The sequence below is a fragment of the Lontra canadensis genome, unplaced genomic scaffold (assembly GCF_010015895.1).
Source record: "Lontra canadensis isolate GAN:19392208 unplaced genomic scaffold, GSC_riverotter_1.0 scaffold2, whole genome shotgun sequence".
Lineage (NCBI taxonomy): Eukaryota > Metazoa > Chordata > Mammalia > Carnivora > Mustelidae > Lontra > Lontra canadensis.
This window is the reverse complement of record NW_022630996.1, coordinates 4003845-4024898: the sequence shown is the minus strand read 5'-3', so window position 1 is coordinate 4024898 and position 21054 is coordinate 4003845. Positions and strand designations below refer to the sequence as shown.

At 38.5% G+C, this 21054-nt stretch overlaps 2 protein-coding genes across 2 annotated transcripts; both read left to right on the top strand.

Annotated features, from left to right (window-relative positions):
• Positions 1-956: 956 nt before the first annotated feature.
• On the top strand, positions 957-1889 carry LOC116872056 (olfactory receptor 2A5). The gene has a single exon (XM_032865099.1). The coding sequence runs from the start codon at positions 957-959 to the stop codon at positions 1887-1889; it is 933 nt and encodes a 310-aa protein (XP_032720990.1).
• Positions 1890-16640: 14751 nt separating this feature from the next.
• On the top strand, positions 16641-17573 carry LOC116872051 (olfactory receptor 2A25). Its single transcript, XM_032865087.1, has one exon. It carries the CDS (start codon positions 16641-16643, stop codon positions 17571-17573), a length of 933 nt encoding a protein of 310 aa, XP_032720978.1.
• Positions 17574-21054: the final 3481 nt, after the last annotated feature.

Sequence of the window (21054 nt, the reverse complement as noted above, 5' to 3'; positions counted from 1 at the left end):
TAGGCACTTTGGATGTTATTCCTAATGTAACACCTTCCATCCTTCCTTCCATCCATCCATTCAACCATTCAACAAATGGGTGCCATATTGGGTACTGTCCAAATGCAGGGGGACCCAGAAATAGCATCTACACAGAACCAGGGAAGCAGTACTGCAAGAGGGTGGGGGTCTGGCAGATATAGAAACATTATATAGTTAAGTCTTCACATGATAACCACTTTCCCTGAACCTATACCTAAATTATGTCTATGACTGCTGACCAGATTCATGATGTTGCTCTACCCATACTCCAAAGAGAAATAGACAGATTTTTCTATGTAGCATCAGGAGTGAAAAAGTTAGTGCTAACTTCATTTGCCAAAGCCCTAAAGCTAGTAAACAGAGAGAGAGAAACAATTCTCCTTGAAGTTACATTTATAAATCTTATTCCCTAATTCATTCATTCATTTATTTATTCTGTCATTTATTGAGCACCTGGTACGTGCAATGTACTCCACAAGTTATAAAAATAAGAGCAAACCAAATGATAAAGAGAAAGTGGAAATGAAATGTGAAAACTAAATCAATTAGAAAGTAAACATATATGACAATATGGCTATGGAACTTTCCCCCAAGTGAAATAATTGGTCATTCTAGAAAACAAATTATTCTGTGGCTGCCATCATGATAGTAAATATGTGGATCTTGCAATCAAAGTCAAATAAAATTCTATAGACATCAAAATAGGACATGCAACCTTGTGCTCACTTACACTCCCTAAATAAGTTTTCTTCCTGCATTACTGTGGATCAAGGATTTGACATCCTGGCTCTGAAAAGGATTGCCAGCTGAGGTAACACACAGGATATACTTTAACCCCCCTCTTTCTGTTTGAGAACTAACCCAGATCTGTGTTCGCTCCTTAGCACACAGCCTCCCGCAGCAGCAGAGACTGGTACAGATACTGTTGCCAGGGAATGACGGAAAACCAAACATGGGTCACAGAATTCATTCTCCTGGGATTCCCACTCAGCCCAAAGCTGCAGATGCTCCTCTTTGGGTTCTTCTCCCTGTTCTATGCCTTCACTCTGCTGGGGAACAGCATCATCCTGGTGCTCATCTGGCTGGACTCCCGACTGCACACCCCCATGTACTTCTTTCTTTCCCATCTGGCCATCGTTGACATAGCCTATGCTTCCAATAATGTCCCAAAGATGCTGGCAAACCTTCTGAGCAAGCAAAAAACTATCTCATTTGTCCCATGCATAATGCAGACTTTTTTATACATGGCTTTTGCTCACACTGAGTGTCTCATCCTAGTAATGATGTCTTATGATCGGTACGTGGCCATCTGTCACCCCCTACATTACTCCATCATCATGAGCTGGAGAGTGTGCACCGTTCAGGCAGTCACTTCCTGGGCATGTAGCTCCCTGCTGGCCCTGGTCCATGTGGTTCTCATCCTGAGGCTGCCCTTCTGTGGGCCTCATGAAATCAACCACTTCTTCTGTGAAATCCTGTCTGTCCTCAAGCTGGCCTGTGCTGACACGCAGCTCAACCAAGTGGTCATCTTTGCTGCTTCTGTGTTTATCTTAGTCGGGCCCCTCTGCTTGGTGCTGGTGTCCTACTCACACATCCTGTTTGCCATCCTGAGGATCCAGTCCGGGGAGGGCCGCAGAAAGGCCTTCTCCACCTGTTCCTCCCACCTCTGTGTGGTGGGGCTCTTCTTTGGCAGCGCCATTGTCATGTACATGGCCCCCAAATCCCGCCACCCTGAGGAGCAGCAGAAGATCCTTTCCCTGTTTTACAGCATTTTCAACCCTATGCTGAACCCACTGATCTACAGCCTGAGGAACGCAGAGGTCAAGGGTGTCCTGAGGAGAGTGCTGTGGAAGGAGCGATCAGTGTGAGGGAGGCCAGAGACAGTCTTAAAGGTGGAAGACTTGTTTTCTGTGAGATTTGGAAGAACGGTAGTATAAATGCTTTAAGAACTGAATGTCTCAGATTTTCAATATTAAAAATATATATTGAACTGATTGGGTCCCTAAACATGGGATACTTCCAGACCACAAAGTCCAGGCCATAAAAGAAAAATTGTGTCCTGGTGAAGCACTGAGCAGAGTCACGGACTCCTCCGGCCAGGTCCCGGTGCTGCCCAGGATCCGGTTTCTTTTCTTTTCTCTCATATCTCCCCTTAAATTCTTCTAAGATTTCCATCTCCCTTATTGCTATAAGTATATGCTAACAATGCCACCATATATTCTGTACAATGGTGCACCTCTAATAAGAGAATAGAACTGATCGTGTTATGAAGTCCTCTCCTGGGAAATGTACTAAGGAACTTCAAGTCTAAGGATGATGACATCAGCTCTGAAAAATTATCTGAATCTGAGTCCACAGAATCTATTACTGTGAAAAGCAAAATCTATTTGCTTCTAACTTTGTGGGGTGTTTGGTTTTTTTTTTTATATGTATGTGACCGGCAGAGAACTGTCAGGCTCTTTGTTTCATTTTATTGAATTCTGCTCTGTTTAATTTAAGTGAGTTTGTGTTTAGAATAAATACCAGAGTCAGGTATCTGAGAGAGTTACCTTTTGCAGAGTTCAGATTCAAAGCCAGGTGTAGGTAACAACTGACCATTAAGATGATGGCATAACATATCACCTGATTAAGAAAATCTTCTAGAAGGAAAACAACATGAAGGGAGGCCAGTAGCTTAACATCATGTTGTAGAGCCACGTGTGGAACCACTAGCACGACAAAGTCCGGTAAAGACTTGTAGGAACCTGAACAAAATTCCAAGAGCATCTGGTCCAGGAGATACTAGTCACTTATTTTGGGCCCAAGTGGTCAGAATGATGAAGTATACTTTTTTTTTTTTTTTTTTTTTTTGCTTCTAACACATGTCTGGGAACTAAGTGGCCAAAGGAGTATGAAAACAGTGATTTCTTTAGCACATGAAGTATGTCACCTTTTGAATTCTCTTCCTCTCTGGTAGGCTCGTGTGCCATTCCAGTGTGTGGTATATATGATTGTATATTATTATCCGTGTTCTGTAGATCTTTCTATTTTTTTCACATCTTCTCATGTACCATTATCAGTCCCCATTTTTCTTCTTCCACAAAATTAAGATGCACAGGAGAAACTTTGCCTTTCATCTCTCTCTTAATGCATGATTTTCATTTCACTTCTTAAAAAGCCTTGTTGCTGATTATGCATCTCCTTGACTATTCCACTCATTAGTTAACTTAGGCAAAACATTTTTCTCTGGCCACTATCCGAGTCTCCATGTCTCCACTGTATCAGGAGATTGCTTGCTCAGTCCCACTCTGCTTGCTCTCCTCCCTCCCTCTCCATCTACCCCCATCTTCTTTTCCCCTCCCCTCCCCCCAAAAATAATTTGAATAAAAAAATATTAGCTCTAAATGTAACAATAAGCATGATGGAGCTACTGTGTGACCTATTTTAAAAGTAGAAAAAAACAAGCAATATTTTTATAAAAATGATATTTTAACTATACTTGGAAAATTTTAACTATACAGAAAATATAAGCTCTTGGTTTGGATTCAGAATGTTTCTACAAAGACCCATTACAAAAATCAGGGGATTGCATTCACGTTTATGTCAGTTCAAAAAATACTTGAGAAAATGTAGACCAGAAAGACCAAGCTTCTGTCAAGGTAACTGAGATGAATGAGTTAAAAAGAGATGTCCTTCAGCAAGTCTCAGAAATGGCTCTGCTTCAAAAAGGGAAAACAAAACCAAGAACTATATTTTGTCAAGAAATTACAGAAAAGCCTGAGTGTATGAGAGATTCCTCTCAATTGTTTTAATATTTGAGGTAGAGGACTTTAATAAACAGATTCTATTTTGTTGACTTCTTTTTATGTATATTCTTTTCTTTTTAAGTTTTATTTATTTATTTATTTGACAGACAGAGATCACAAGTAGGCAGAGAGGCAGGCAGAGAGAAAGAGAAAAGCAGGTTCCCTGCTGAGCAGAGAGCCCGATATGGGGCTCGATCCCAGGACCCTGTGATCATGACCTGAGCTGAAGGCAGAGGCTTTAAGCAACTGAGCCACCCAGGCGCACCATGTATATTCTTTTGATGTTAGTCAGTTTCCAGAGAGCCGAGGGTGAGAAGAAAGAGGGTACACTTGCTTAATGTGGAGGAGTCTGGTGGGCACTTCCCAGATTTTATCCCATCTTTCCCCAGTGACACTGGAATGTAGACACTGTTCACAGTGAACTTCTCCTCAGCAAAACAGGTTCCAGAAGAGAACATTCAGAATGATGGGGGGAAGCATCACTCTACAATTTTACACTTGGCCAAAAATTCATTGAGGAATAAGAAAACCAAAGGAGAGAAAGTCTTATGAGATAAAGTCTACCAAAATGTATCCCCCACAGGCCTTCATGGAAGAAGTCTAAACGGATGTACTTGGGTCTTTTTTGGAGTGAAAGTGTATGATGTAAGGAAAACTTGCCAGGCACACAAGTTGCTAAAACATGTTAGTAAATGTAGCTGTTAATGTGACAAAATTAGCTTTTTTTTTTTTTTTTACAAATTAGCTTCTTATATGAAAAAAGGAAAAGGGAAATGTTTATCAGCCATGAAAAGTTGATTAATACCAATGAGTCATTGAATCAAAGTAAGTCCCTTGTCATGGCTAGCAAGAAGATGAAAATCTGGAATAATTGTAGATGTCATTAGAAAATTTTAGAATTAACGTATGTGTTAAACATTTAAAGGGGTGCCTGGATGGCTCAATTGGTTAAGCATCTGCCTTTGGCTCAGGTCATGATCCCAGGGACCTGGGCTCAAGATCGAGCCCCACCTCGGGCTCCCTGCTTCTCCTTTCCCTATGGCCCCCGTCCCCAATCATGCTCTTTCTCTCAAATAAATAAAATCTTTTTTAAAAAATTCAAAGTAGATCACCTTTGCTGCCTCTGAACTCCTGCCTCATCAGGTGGTTGCTGTAACTTCAAAGTCTACCCACCCAACAATGATGCCATGGACTTCTAGCCACAGACAAGGACCATGGTTCTGGTGCACAGAGCTCCTGAACTCTGTTGCCAGCTGGGTCAGATCAGTGTCTGTGCTGCCCAGTTGCCCTGACCCTAGTAATCCTGACCTCCACGGAGAATTGTTCCCAAAGGATTTGAGGCAAGAGTGAATTTCATAGGAACTTTGGAAGAGGCACCATGGAAATGGGCACAGCTAGCTAAGAGGTTGGGGATTTCCTGATAAGACCAGCAGGTCTGATGTTCTAGGGTAAGGTAAGCTAGCTAACTCTGAGTTGGAGGATTGTGATCAGTGTATGTTAGAATTCCTCCATAGGTGTTTCCTGCAAGTGAAGGACTTAGGTTTGATTTTTGACGTGGGTCAGGCCACTGGGCTAGCCTCTGTGCTGTGGGTCCTGATATATGATTTAACTATCACAAATATGCTGGTGAGGAGATTGAATAGGGTGACCTTTATCTGAGGAGGCAGAATAGGCACATTTTTGAGGAGTGATGAGGGATAGAAGAAGAAAAATGTTCACTGTTAGCCCAGAAAGCTGACCTATCGCCTGCATAGTTTAGATAAGAATCAAATACACACTGGTTTCTACATTCTTAAAAGGTCTCATGATTGCCTGTACATCTCACTGATAGTTAATATGGGGCTGAATGATAAGCACCAGAAAAATCTTGCAAAAGTAGTTTTATGAGAAGAAATTGGAGGAAACATTTATGATCTAATACTCCCTGCATATCCCCTTGAGCACTAAACATACAACCACCAGCTTCATACAGCAAAAGTTGAAGCTCTTTCTCCTCCTGGATCCTGTCCCTGTGCTACTTCAATTAGCTTACAAAGTTGCACCATAAAATGTCTCAAGAATTCTTTCTTGGCCACTGGGCTTGAAGACCCCACAACAAGCAGTTGTATTTTTCTTTGAAGGCGTTCAATTTATGACTGAGAATTTTGCCTTTCATTTGAGAATACTGATGATGTTAGCCATAAGAACAATGATATTGACAACATTCAGCCCTTGCCTGGAATGGATTAGCACCCAGTTAATGTCATCAAGATACTTCCAGAAGAGTGAGCCCAAATAGAACAAAATTAATGATTCTAAAAGAAAATATGCTGTTCTCTATTAATCTGCTAGATAAGCAATGGAATCTATCAGTGTGGTTTATGAACCTACAGGAAACCAGGTGTTGAAATGAGAATTTTTGAAGGAATGAAAGAAAAGACAAAGACCAAGGAAGAGAAAAGAAAATGAAAAGAAAAAGATAATCTCAAGATATGGTCCTTGCCCTTGGCTGACCTTGGGAATTGTCTGGGAGCTTTAAAGAATCCTGAGGCTTAGGCAACACAAATTAATTAAATCAGAGTCTCCGAAGATGTGTCCCAGGGTCAGCATTTTTTTTTAAGGCCCCAGGTATAGTTAGGTTTGAGGACCACTACTCTAAAGAAGTACTTTATTTTCTTGATGATTTTTTTGAGAATGGGAAGTTGCTTAGAAAGAAGGTTCATAAACAGGATAAAAATATCCTGGAATCCTAAAATATGTCCCAGTTAAAAAAAAAAAAAAGTACAGATTCTGGCAAACCTAAAATTTTCCTGGTAGGATTTCTGTTTCCGCCCAATGAATATTTAAGAAGTGAAATATTGACCTGAGATGTGATTTGTAAGAAATGTGTTTGGTCTTAATCCATGCTTCCTAGCTCACAGGTCCCAAAACTTTTGTAATTTCCTGAAGGATAAGAGCAATGAAAGAATCTTTTATTATAACATTCAGTCTCTTGTCCTCAGTTCCTGAATTACTCGTTCCTGCATTTCAGTTCCTGAAATTACTTTGGAACCATTAAGGTGAAATGTGTGTCTTATTATTCATAATAAGCCCCTTTCCACCATAGCCGTGTTTATATTAATGAGGTGACTTTTGGAAAACACCTAAGGTGCAGGCTGGTTGCCAGGAGAACCAGAGGGGCTGGATGTCGGATCCATAACCAATGGCTAATGATGTAATCAGTCATGCCTGTGCAATGAAGCTTCCATTAAAACCCAAAAAGACAGGGTTCAGAGAGCTTCTAGGTTTGGGAACCAGAACCCCTCCATGTCCAGATCATCTGTCCAGGACTTCACCTTATGTGTCTGTTCATCTAGCTGTTGATTTGCAACCTTTTTGTAAGAAATCAGAACCTAGTGAGTAAATCTGTTTCCTGAGTTCTGTGAGATACTCTGGAAAATTAAGCAAACCCAAGGAGGATGTCATGGGAACCAGCCAGTTGGTGAGAAGCCCATAAGTTAGGACATGGACTTGTGGTTGTCTTCTGCAGGCCAAGGAGGCAGTAGTGGGAACTTCTGGTCTGTAGCAGGGAAGTCAGAAGCCCAGGATGGACTTGGGATTGGCATCTGAAGTGGGTGGCAGTCATATGGGGGCTGAATGCAAAATCCAGAAATCTGACACTATCTCAGGGTAGATACTGTCACAACTGAGTTAACTGTGGAACACCTGGCTGGTGTCTAGAGAATTGTTGCATATGCGTGGGCATCCCCAAACACATACATGGTGGAACTGGGGTGCAGAACCCTTCTGGACCATAGCAAACATAATGAGGTCAGACACAGATAATTCTCATCCCTTCCTCTTTAATAGGGCAAAAATTACACACCACCTCATGTTTCTAATATTGATGAAAGAAAAACTCTTTCTTTGTAAGTCACTTTAATTGTCCATAAACTTTGTTCAAACCAAAAGCCTGATTTATGGCCTGCCAAGCATGCATTGTACATTGACTTTGTGAATGAGTAGCCTGAAGGAAAGCCATTTTATCCTTGAGATATTGATCAATGCTCCTACTCCCTGCATTCCTTGAGTTAAAACCCATGATTCCTGCCTATATGCTAATGCATAATCTTTTGAGCTTTTACTAGATGTAAAAAAGTATATTACCCTGTTTATTCCCTGGAGCACTTTCTTCCCTGTGAAGATTGTGTCCCACTTGGGCTATCCTACCTTGGGTTCTCTATTTCTTTTTATATTAGAGTTTTCTCTCTCTGGTAAATTTGTGTTGACAATTGGATATAAAGAAAGGAAACTGGAAACTACAATAAACAGCAGAAATGTCAGCCATGTGGAATTGCCAAACATAGAGTAGAAAGAGTCCTAGTGACTCTTGCTTTGAATAATTTTGTCCTTCTGAAGCTCTTAAGAGTGGGGACCTGTCAGCTGCTGTCAATTTTTTCCTTCTGCAGATTATGAATTGGGGTACTTTTCCAACAGGCATAACTCCATGATAATGTAATTAATGAGAAAGCCTATTGAAAATAATGATGACTGAGATAAAGAAGCCCAAGATGAAGGATTTTTGGTAGGACCACATTTAATAATTATAAAATTTTGCTTCTTTGAAGATTTTTTAAAAAACTTTATATGATCTTGGAACTTTATATGATCTCTAAGGAACATACTCGGTAGTACTATAGTGGCATTTTATGGTGACAGATGGTGGCTACATTTGTGGCAAGCATGGCATAAGTACAGAGTTGTGGAATCACTATGTTGTACCCCTAAAACTAATGTGACACTGTGTGTCCACTGTACTTAAAAAAAAAAAAAAAAAAAAAAAAAAGCTTTGTATGACAGGAAAACTAGTCATAGTAAGATTATCTTTTTTTAACATTATAGTGTTACTTGTTTTTACTAGTTGGAGTATAATACATTTGAAACATCAGTATTATAGAATGGGATTAGCATTCACTTTGAATATAAATCAGATAACATTTCATGAAAAAAACAAAACCTTTATCACACTGTGATTCTCTTTTGGGGGTCCTGACTGCATCTGTCAGAGAGTCTGTGTGACAATGAACATCATCATCAGGCAGGAAAACTACCGTATTTACAAAATGTCAGCTAGCATTTACTGACCTTAAGTGGAAGCTAGTCTAGAAACAACAATATGGTACTTACACTACAGTACTTTTTTGAGAGTGTTGGGTAATGTTTATGTTGGGGATAATGGTGTATGATGGAGGTGATTCCCTTGGAGGAATCAGCATGGAGGGGATTCCTGACGGTCAGCTTCTGAGACACGGCTGTGCTTGGCTTCCTGTCTTCCTCTCTCCTTCTCTCTGGGTGTCAACTATCAACACGAAGCACACATTTTCCTCTGCCCCTCAGTGCTGTAAGTTGTACGTAGGCTGTGTCTTGTAAGGAAGGCCAGTTTTATAGTGTTTCCTGTGTCTTGGCAGTGGGTTCTGTTCTGGGTAAGGAGTTCATAAATCATTTGGGTAGCACATTTTTTTTTTTAAAGATTTTATTTATTTATTTGAGAGAGAGGCAGTGAGAGAGAGCATGAGCGAGGAGAAGGTCAGAGGGAGAAGCGGACTCCCCATGGAGCTGGGAGCCTGATGCGGGACTCGATCCCGGGACTCCGGGATCATGACCTGAGCCGAAGGCAGTCGTTCAACCAACTGAGCCACCCCGGCGTCCCAGCACATTTTTTTTTAAAGATTTTATTTCTTCATTTGAGAGAGAGAGAGCATGCACAAGGTTGCGGGGGGAGGTAGGGGCAGAGTGAGAGGGACACGCTGACTCCCCCCTGAGCAGGAAGCCAGATGTGGGACTCAATCACAGAGCACTGAGATCAGGACCTGAGCCAAAAGCAGATGTTTAACTGACTGAAGACACCCAGGGGCCCTTTGGGTACCACATCTAAACCACATTCTCCACATAGTCTTTCTTCAATAACTCTTGTGTCTCTTCCTTAATTAATTCTCAGTAGGAGTGATGTAGAAGCTTGTTCTTTATTGACAAGCTTAAAAACCCCAGCATATTGTACCCAGGCTTACAGTAGAGATTAACCACACTGGGGCATTTGGATTATTGGTTTCAGTGGCTTACAGTTGCTTGTGCTGTGTGGGTAGGGAGCTCTAAAAGACACTGGGAGCTGGGGCTCGGGGAACAGGGACTTATTTCTTCCTGTTTGCTTGCTGGTCTCGTCAAGATTGCTCAACCCCTCTTTACCTGGCCGTTGGTAGCTGGTGTCTGTTGCTCCAGTCTTTATTTTCTGACTTTCCCAGAATGAGCCTCCTTCCTTCCCCTGGAGGGCCACAGTGCAACCTGGGGAGCACCTCCCCCTCAGAGGTAAAGTCTGAACCCTGACTCCTCTGACCTTCTAGTTTGTAACTACGCCAACCTCTGCTCTGGGTCTTAGCCCTAGGGATGGTGGCTGCTTCACTCAGCTCCTATCTGTGTATCACAGAGCTCCATTTTTAGTGTTGAAACTCTGCAACATCACTTTAACCATTTTGTTACATTTAAATCTCTATTGAAATATCTGTGTGACTTCTATTCCTATGGGATTCCCATCTGATTCAGAGAGGTTTGAAAAACACTCTGAAATTTGGGACAGTTATACCAGTGATTACATCCAATATCTAGGCAGGTATGAGGGTTAAAGAACAGAAAATTACTATGTAATATTTCTAAAAGTACCTAATGTGTTTCAAGGTGATCCAGTAATTATTAGGTGTGGTGTGTGGTACCTATGCCTTGAGCGAAAATGCCCAAGACATTTACAAGTTTTGTTCACTAAGTGAAGACAAAACAATGAAGTAAAAAAAATAAAAAAATAAAAAGTAGGCACCAGGTCAGACGATGGTACAGTATCTCTTTTTAAAACGAGCAGAAGAAAGAAACATAAAGGTCAAGAAAAAGACTGCTGAACAGAAAACAGAAATGGTAGATAGTCTAGTTATCTCAATATTTACACTGAATGAAAATAGATTACATTCTCCTATTTCCTCATCGATATTTTCAAAACCCATAAAATATAGCTTTATATGTTTATAAGAGCAACTAAAACGGGTCACAAAGCAAAGCTAGGAATAAGGGTATTGAAGAACATATCCTGTGCAAATATATGATGAATTGAAGCAACAGTGTAAATACTAGGGAGATATTTGCCTTTATGGTTATATAAGGCAGAAAGCATTAATATAGATAGTTACTATATACAAATACACACAATAGGCTGTCAAGAAGATGTAACAATCATAAATATGTATGTATGTGACAACATAGCTACAGTATAGAAATAGGGGGGGAGAAACCCAGAGAATTATCATGAAAAGTTTTTTTTAAAATCCAACTTGGTAGTGGGGGATTTACAAAAGTTCTCAGAAACAAACTGACAATCTTAGAAAAAAATCAGAAATACAAGTTCTGAAAAAAGGAATTAACAAGCTTGATGTAATACATGAAGAATCCTACACCCAAGGAATAGAGAGGTGGCTCAGTCAATTAAGCATCCAACACCTAATTTTGGTCATGATCTCAGTGTTGTGAGATTGAGCCCTGCATTGGACTCTGGGCTCAGAGTTGGCTTGAAATCCTCTCTCTCCCTCTGCCTGTGCCCCTTTCCCCACTCGAGCTTGCTCTCTCTCTCAAAATAAGTAAAATCTTAAAAAAAAGCAATAGAGAACATACATTACATTCAAATAATATAAAAATTGCAAAATTTGAATATATACAAAGCTACAAAACCTCTCCAATTTTCAAAGAAAAATATCACAAGGATTCATTATTTTACCACGGTGATAATATATTTTAAATTAATAATAAAAGGCAATATAAATATTTGGAAACCTAAAAATGTACTTCAGCATCATGTGTATTTTAAAAATGAAGTTAATAGGGGTGCCTGGGTGGCTCAGTGGGTTAAAGCCTCTGCCTTCGGCTCAGGTCATGATCCCAGGGTCCTGGGATCGAGCACCCCATCGGACTCTCTGCTCAGTGGGGAGCCTGCTTCCTCCTCTTTCTCTTTGCCTGCCTCTCTGCCTACTTGTGATCTCTCTGTCTGTCAGATAAATAAATAAAATCTTAAATAAAATGAAGTTAATAATGATGAAAGTTCTGAATACCACACTTGAGATGGATGGCTAAAATGGTAGAAAAAAGCAAATTTATATCTCAGTTTACATTTATTAAAAAAAATAGGACACAAAAAGTAAGTTCAATAGTCAACTCAGGAAGATGATCAAGAATTAAAATAAAAAGGGGCATGTGGGTGGGTCAATCACTTAAGTGTCTGCCTTCGGCTCAGGTCATGATCCTGGAGTCCCAGGAATTGAGCCCCACATTGGGCTTCTCACTCAGTGGGAGTCTGCTTCTCCCTCTAACCCCCGCCATGTTCTCTCTCTCTCTCTCACTCACTCTCAAATAAATAAATAAAATCTTTTAAAAAAAAGAATTAAAATAAACATAGGAGTTTATGTAAGAGCAAACCTTACTGATGAAAATAAAGAATTTTGAAGATCATTAAAATATAAACCTAGTTCTTGTTAAAAATACCAATAAAATAAATAAGTTTTGAGGGAAAGAAAGAGAAAAGGTCTATATATAAAATTTTAAGTATAATACATTATCCAACCAAAAAAGTAGAGATTAAAAACAGAATTCTATGAAAAAACTTATTTTGATAAATTTTAAAGTTAGAAATGTTACTAAAACTTCCTTATGTAGAAATAGAAAATCTGAATAATAATGATTCAAGAAAATTGAATCAATGACCAAAATTATCCTAAAATCAAAGAACACTAAGTCAAACAGTTTCATAGGCAAATTTTTCCAATCTTCAAGAAATGGCTCATTTTCCTATCATGTAAAACCTTTTTGAGAACAGAAGAAGAGGGACAACTATCCAGTTATTTTATAAGGCTAGCACAACATCGATGACAAAACTAGTAAAGGATAATAGAAGAAAAGTAACTTACTAAATAAATCTCAAGAGGTAAAATAAATACAAAAATCTTAAATAATTAGTAAAGCAAACACAGCATTTTCAATATCGAACAAAAGATATTTTTCAGATAAAATAAATTATTAGCAAAAAATTTTTTTGAGAAAAATAGAAGCTTTAAATGCTAGTAGAATTAGAAATTGAAGAAATATGGTAAATTTATATGTTTAATAAATTGGACCATAAACAACATACAGGTAATGGTGACTATTTCTCTCTAGGCATCAGAGGCCCTTGGACATTATCAGTATGGGAGAGTAGCATCTTTCCAGCATGTCAGAGTACAAATCAGGATGCCAGTTACCAATAGGCCTCTCCTTGAACAAGTGTGTTGGAGAAAAACCCATTTCAGATCTACTGCAAGTCAGTGCTCTCCAGGTAAAAAAAAATTGGTCTATCCATAATTTTCTTGATTGGCATGTACACAGTAAAATAACTTTAACTTGGGAAATTCTACTTCTTTTATATTTGAGTATAAGATAGATTTGGATAAAAGAACAAAAGAAATTTAAGTCACAAAGTCACCATCAAATGGACTCTGTTGTATTTTCTAATATTATATGATGGAGCTAGTTAATTTCCATTTTAGGAAGAAGAGAAAATGTCATAGCTAAAGACCTAGGGAGCCTTGGTCTTTCCACCCACTTGAGCTCAGAATCTCTGGAAATTAAAAAATAGAGATTGTTTCCAGCTGAGAATTTTCCTTCCCTTTCTGTACTCTAGTTAAATTCTACAAAACAGGATTTAACAAGTCCCATTGGGATACTTTATCCATTTCCTGACTCTTTACCATGTTCCCCATAGCTACTATAGGTCCTGCTACCTGGTCTTACTTTATAAATTGTATTCCTTGTGGTGACCTGATGAAAAAATACGATGCATGGTTAGTTGGGTCAGATGTGGTACAAAGCTTAGACAACACCAAAGAGGATGGGAAAAATATATGAGTTTCATCTGCCCTAAATACCACATAATCTATTTATCTATTTGCGGGGGGCAGGGGGGTTGTGGGTGCATGGGCCTGGGGGGACGTTGATGTTTTTGAAACTGAAATAAATCCAAGATTGTGTTAATTGTGATATACGAAGGAGCCTGGAAGACATCCTCATACTACTTACATTTAGGATCATGGTGGACCCCACAGTGAGTGAAGAAATCATCAGCAGCAGCATCTTGTCATGAATGTCCCTGTAAGAAAACCAGAGGTAAATGCAGTGACAGTCCCTCTTCTCCAGGAGTAGTAGTTGGCAGTGTGCAGGGTGGGTCTTCATCTCTCCCCTTACACCAAACACTCAAAAACATCTTGAGAGGTGGGTGCGCTGAGCAGAGAATGAAATCCTCTCTTCTGAAAGAAATCCCATTGCCTCTGTTGAGAAATTTTTCTTTCAAGAGATCGTTGGAAGAAAATAATTTCAACACTAACGTACAGATCCTGTTTACTTTATTGGCACACTTGTGCTTCACCCAATTTCTACCCAGTTTGTCTCCTCATTTTTAGCTGTAAATCTGAGATACGTTGATTATCTAGCCTTTGTTCACTGTACAACATTAGACAGGCTGTAATGAACAATCACAATACAAAATGTAATTGCTAGTGTCTGTCAATGCCAAATTTCTGCTATTTATAGACTTAGCTAATAGGATAATTCAAAAGTTATCATCTCTTTTAGATACACTTACTATGTGTCATTTACTCTCCTGAGTTTAGTGCTGAGTTTCTTGTTTAAATTGTAACAGCTGTTTCAGAGATTTGCTTGAAACTCTTTCCATTGCCTCATGAAATTTAATGGTGTTTTCATGAAATAATGGGCTTGATTGACCAAAAGGGAATTTGCTACAGAAGAGGAGTGTCCTGAAGGTTTTATTTTTTAAATATGAAATTTCTTGTGGTGATTTATTTAAATATAAGAATTACCATCTTTGCGAATCCTTTTAACAGTGCTGTCATTCCAGCCAGCTGGTTATATACACCAGCAGACATGAACTGCCTTATATGACATGAAGCAGGACATAGACTATGTTCAGTAAATATCTGTGGATTTTAGATTTTGTCTTTTAGGTATTTGCAGGTAGGAGGAAGATGAGGTAAGCATTGGTCCTTCTACTTGGGTTTATTGTGTGCCTTCATCATATGAAATCTTAGAAATAGCTTTGTGATCTTCATTGGCTCTAGTTAGTGCAAGAAAGTTGAACTGAATATGACTAACATATGGGCCAGTGAATCCTATCGTTGGAAGGGACCTTAGCATTCTTCTGGTTCAACACAGGAATGTTATCTTGAATAGATGGTTGGTCCATTTCTGATTTAAAACAGATAAAAAAAATTATTATTTATTGAATAATTTATAAATTGTATTCCTTGTGGTGACCTGATGAAAAAATAAGATGCATGGAGCTCATCTCGCTGGACTCCAGACTGCACACCCCTGTGTACTACTAAAGTCCACCTCCAATAAAACAGCTAGTTTTCAAGGAGGTGATTCCAATTGTTACAGCTATTTTTTGAACTAAGATAAAATCATCTTTCAATAATTTCTACTATGAATTCTGATTCTGTCTTTGAAGCAAGGCAAAATGTTAGTTGCTTTTGTTGATGAAATCTTTCAAATATTAACAGAAAAGTTGAATGGGAAACTGATAGATAGGAACTCAATTATGAATTCTTCTAGGATTCTTATTTTAGTGAAATTCAGATGAATTCTGGACTGAAGAAAGATATGCAGTCAGACAAAATAGAAACAATGGCTTAAAAGTTACAATGATTCAAACTTCAGAGTACCTACTCTGTTATGGATTCTTTTAAAATTTAATAAAAAATTGAAATTCCACAAAAATCTAAAGATTCATGATAATAATAATAATTTTTTATGTAGTGTTAAACTATAAAATATGCTAATGATCCTATGACTATGACTCCATAGTCAGGGCTCTTGCTCTAATCTTGGATAGGGATTGGTACTTGTTAGGTCCCAGGCTATGACCCACCCTGAAATCATTCAACCACCATTTTTGCTAATTAAATAGAATAAAATAATATAGAAAATACATTTCACCTAATAAGGACACAAGGATATGTGTGTGTGTGTGTGTGTGTGTGTGTATGTACTAATGCATGTATGTACGTAGTAGATATTTCTTACTATAGGATGTGGCAAAATATTTGGGAAAAACTAGATAGGTAGGTAGGCAGGTAGATAGATACAGAATTTAAATGTAACATAGAGTATAAGAGGGGTGACAGAGGTAACATCCTGATGATGAGATAACACAATCAGAAAGGAACATCTGTAGGTACAAAAATCAAAAGATAAAGGTCTCCATTTGAAATCTAGCCAAAGTCGTGTCAAACAGCCTGCCATTCTCTTATTATATTCAAGATTATGCTCTCAGTAAAGATCTCAATGTTAAAAAATAATTAATATATTGAAAGCACAAGTTCATGGGAAAACCTAATGGAAGAATCATCGACATGTACCTTCCCTTTTTCCCATCCTCATATATGAACACACATGAGCCATCCTGTGATAGAATCATTACAAACTGAGGGAAGTACTCAGTCTTATGAAGGCAATTTAAGTATAATTAACATTTTGTACTATGGTGAAAGTTGGCAATAAACATAAGATTTACTGAAGACTGTAATAGAATGCTAGGATTTAGCTTATTGCTGTGAAAAAAATTTCCTTCTGTGTCATTTGGAATGTATCCTTTTCACTTAGTAAGTGACAAACAGGACAAAAATCTCATTGAAGATGTTTTCTTGGGAAATAAATGATGACACACAGAGACCCATGCTGTTTAAACACTTCCCTCAGGCATTCAGACTTGGTGAGCTCTGTTATCTCTTTCACAGGGAAATGGGGGGAAATCAGACCTCTGTCACAGAGTTCATCCTACTGGGATTTCCCCTCAACCCAGGGATTCAGATGGTTCTCTTTGGGCTCTTCTCTCTCTTCTTTGTCTTCACCCTGCTGGGGAATGGGGTCTTCCTGGGGCTCATCTCGCTGGACTCCAGACTGCACACCCCTATGTACTACTTCCTCTCCCACTTGGCCATCGTTGACATAGCCTATGCCTGCAACACCGTGCCCCAGATGCTGGTGAACCTCCAAAATCCAGATAAGCCCATCTCCTTTGCTGGCTGTGTGACACAGACCTTTCTTTTCTTGACTTTTGCTCATATTGAATGTCTTCTCCTGGTGGTGATGTCCTATGATCGGTATGTGGCCATCTGCCACCCCCTCCGGTATTCTGCCATCATGAGCTGGAGGGTCTGCATCACCCTGATGTTGACTTCCTGGATTTTAGGAGTCCTCCTGGCTGTAGTACATCTAGTGTTACTCATACCATTGCCCTTCTGTGGACCCCAGAAAGTTAACCACTTTTTCTGTGAAATTATAGCTGTCCTCAAGCTTGCCTGTGCAGATACTCACATTAATGAAATTGTGGTTTTAGCTGGAGCAGTATCTGTGCTGGTGGGACCATTCTCCTCAATTGTGATGTCTTACATTCATATTCTATGTGCCATCCTAAAGATTCAGTCCGGGGAGGGACGCCAGAAAGCCTTCTCCACCTGCTCATCCCATCTCTGTGTGGTTGGACTCTTTTATGGCACAGCCATCATAATGTATGTTGGGCCCAGATATGGGAACCCCCAGGAGCGGAAGAAATACCTCCTCCTGTTTCACAGCCTTTTTAATCCCATGCTCAACCCCCTGATCTATAGTCTGAGGAACAAAGAAGTCAAATCTGCTTTGAAGAGGATGCTTGAAAAAGAGAGATTATCATGAAAACCTGTAGAATAATAAAATAACTGAGTTTAAAGGGGCCTGAGAAATCATCTCATCCAATATTTACCAGGATTCATAAGTATGCTCTAGGGCATCCTTTTCATCTTCAGATTTTCCTAGCACTCTCTCCCAAGAAAGACCATTCTACTTTCCTCCCTCTGGCATTGAAAGTCAATGTTATACAAGAAAATGAAAATAACTTCCTGCTAGCTGCACTGTAGACACACTTTTAAAAATTATATGAAATATTCTGAATAAAAGGAAGTAAGTTTGTATATTTTTATGTAATCAGGGCTAGTAGACAACATTTTATAAAATAAAGCAAGGTATTGTCAGAACGTTTAAGACACAGCAATTGGGAGAGGTTGATAACATGATAATTTCAATATTTGAAATTCAGCAGCTGTCATCTCCTTCAAAAATCAGTCTATACTTAAAATGAAATTCCTGTATAAATTCCTGTGGTAGCAATGTTTTCTTAGGCAAAATCAACAAGTGGGGAAGAGCATGAGCCATGGCTTCAAGGGAAAAAGAATGAAAAATATAACTGTGATGCCACTACCAATAACAAAAAACCCCAAAGGAAGTCTGGCTGGTAAATATATGGACATTGGAGCTTTCTCTGTTATTTGTTTTCTCTGCTTGGGGAATGGAGGTGGTGATATGTGGAGAAGAGAGCAGAATGGTTGGGTCATTTGTCTCCAATGGGAAGTGACCAACACGTGGAGAAAACTTCCTAGGAAATGAGAACAGACTATAAAGCACCTAAAAATACTGGATAAAATATTTTAAAAACCATAATTTTTAAGTACACAGCTGGGCTTGCAAGAGCATAAATAAAATTCTCAAAGGACAAAGATAAGGCATAATCACCAACTGAGTGGTGAGACTGTAAACCAGCACCTGCCTTTCAGGTCACTTTGAATCCCTAGGACTCCAGGTTGCAATGACTGCAATAGGCCCATGAGAGATACAGCTTTCCCTTCTGTAAGGCAGGAAATTAGAATACAGACGCCTTCATGAAACTGGACCCTTCCTCCATTACCATCGGGAATACAGTAATAAGCAGTTACTTGAAAAGCTAACTTCTCAGTGGAATCTACAGAAGTCAGAGGACAGCGGGAGAAGACCTTTAAAGCATTGAAAAACAGAGGTCACTCAAAAATTTTATAGACAGAAGAGTACCCTTCCAAAACCCAAATGAAATAAACACATTCCCAGACAAAAACAAAAATAAAACTGACAAGCAAACAAGTGAATTTGAGTCTTTATTGTAGACCAGTAGGTCTACACTGCAAGAAATCCTAAGGAAATACCTCTTTCTAGCTATAGGAATGCTCCCTGATCATAATGGGTATAATTTTTTTCTCTAAATATTAAGAATATTTACTTTATCTTTGGTTTTCAAAAATGTTACTGCAGTATTTCCAGGTATCTTTTATATCAATTTATCCTAGTTGTGATTTGCTGAGATTTCTGCATTCATGGGAGCATACTTTCACCATCACTGGGAAAGCTCAGAAATAACTTCTTCAAAATTTGCTTTTCTCCCCATTATATTTTTCTTTCCTCTTGAGAATATGTTAGAATTTTTTTTACCACACTCTTTTATATCTTTCAGATTCAACTTTATTTTTCCATTATTTTTCTTTTTATGTTTTTATTTGGTAGTTTCCTGTTAATCTTAATAAGAGATCTTGGTCCTGCTCTCCATCAGGGACAATCATCTGTTAAATTCATCCAGTGTTTTTTCAATTTATTATTTATTACTGTTTCAGAATGAATATTTTATTCTTTCTGTAGATTCTAATACTTCACTTAAATATTACATTTTTTATTCTTTATATCTTCATTTCCCTTTCCTTTGACAAGTTATAGTTATTTGAGTTTTTATTTGTAACTTTAGTATCTGTTATATCTGGTATCTCTACTGTTGACTATTTTACTTCTTGATTATGGATAACTTTTCCTTGCATTAAATGATTCATTTTAGAAGATGTAAATTATGTCATACTCCTATAAAGATTATTGATATGTTTTGATTTCCCTGAATAAGCAGTGAATTTGTTGAAGACCACCTTGTTTCTCTTGGGGTTCCATTTTAAGTTGGCCAAAACTAACCAATTTCAGTTTTACCCCTACTGCTCAGATATCATTTCTGTGTCTACACCAAGGTTTTTATGATGAGCTCTTCATCCTGGCTAGATTATAACTCTAAAATCCCCTGAACATTTTGCAACTTCTGAAGTTTCTGTTCAGCTCCTTTCAGCTCCTCTCAGTTCTCCTCATCTTTTGGCATTCCAGCCATTGGTCTCTGTTAGGTTTCAGCATCCATGTACTTAGGACTAAGAAATGCCTAAGAAAATTCCCAGCGCCTCTCACAGAGTTCCTTCCTCTTCCACATATCTAGGCCAATTCAATTCCCAGTCCTCTTATTTTTCTGTAACTCCAGTTTCTGTTGCTTGCACCCATCAAGACTGCCCCTTTCTGCTTGGACTCTATTTTTACAGCCACTGTTTAGGAATATCTTCTGGACGAAAGCCTCTGTGAATGTGAGCTCATTTTGTATATCTCTCTTCCTCAAGGAGCACAACTCTGTACTATTGGTGCTTACTTCCTAAACACCCTCATCTGAAGCCTAATTCATTTCCAATTATCTTAGCTACTTTACCTTGCTCAACAAATCATTAAATATTATCAAATAAAAATTTTGTGATAAATTGATCTCATTAATGGTTAAAGCAGCATGAAAATAATGTTGCCAGTTTGAAGAGTTGAATTACATATAAAGGCAAGGGCCTTTATATGTAATTCACCCCAATGGCAAAATGCTCCAGTTAACAGTTTTGTTTTTATTACTGAAGTCTCTATTTATTGGCAAGTAAGAATTGGGCAATATAATCCTGAACCGTATTCCAAAAGATGTGATTCTGAAATATCAAGTCATGTACTTGAGAAGTAAATGTTAAGGAAGTTGATTTGTGGTTGTTAATCATAGATACCATGTGATAAGGTTTCATTGTCTGAAAAGCAAGTAATTAGCTGGGTTGGACTGAATTGTGTTCAAATTTATATGTTGAAATCATGGTCCTGTAATACCTCAAAGGAGGGACTTTTTGGAGAGACTGGGTTTTATAGAGGTAATTATATCAACATGAGGTATTTAGAGTAGCTCTAACCAATACAGCTGGTGTCCTTATAAAAAGAGATTAGGACACAGACATAAACATGTGAAGACTCAAGGAGAAGACAGACTTTGGAAGGAACCAACATGGTCCACACCGAAATCTCAGATTGACTACTAACCCTCAGGATTGTGAGGAAATAAACTTCTATTGTTTATGCATCCCATACTGTGGTATTTTGTTATAGCAGCCCTAGAAAACTAATAGAGAAGTGAAATAGCCAAATGAATATTAATTAGCAGACAACCAAGCATTGTTTGGTACAAATCAGTTATCAAAGATACCATTTTTGGGTT

What these genes read in the sequence shown, in the direction of transcription:
- LOC116872056 (XM_032865099.1), top strand. Translation starts at nt 957, where the DNA reads ATGACGGAAAACCAAACATGGGTCACAGAATTCATTCTCCTGGGATTC.
- LOC116872051 (XM_032865087.1), top strand. Translation starts at nt 16,641, where the DNA reads ATGGGGGGAAATCAGACCTCTGTCACAGAGTTCATCCTACTGGGATTT.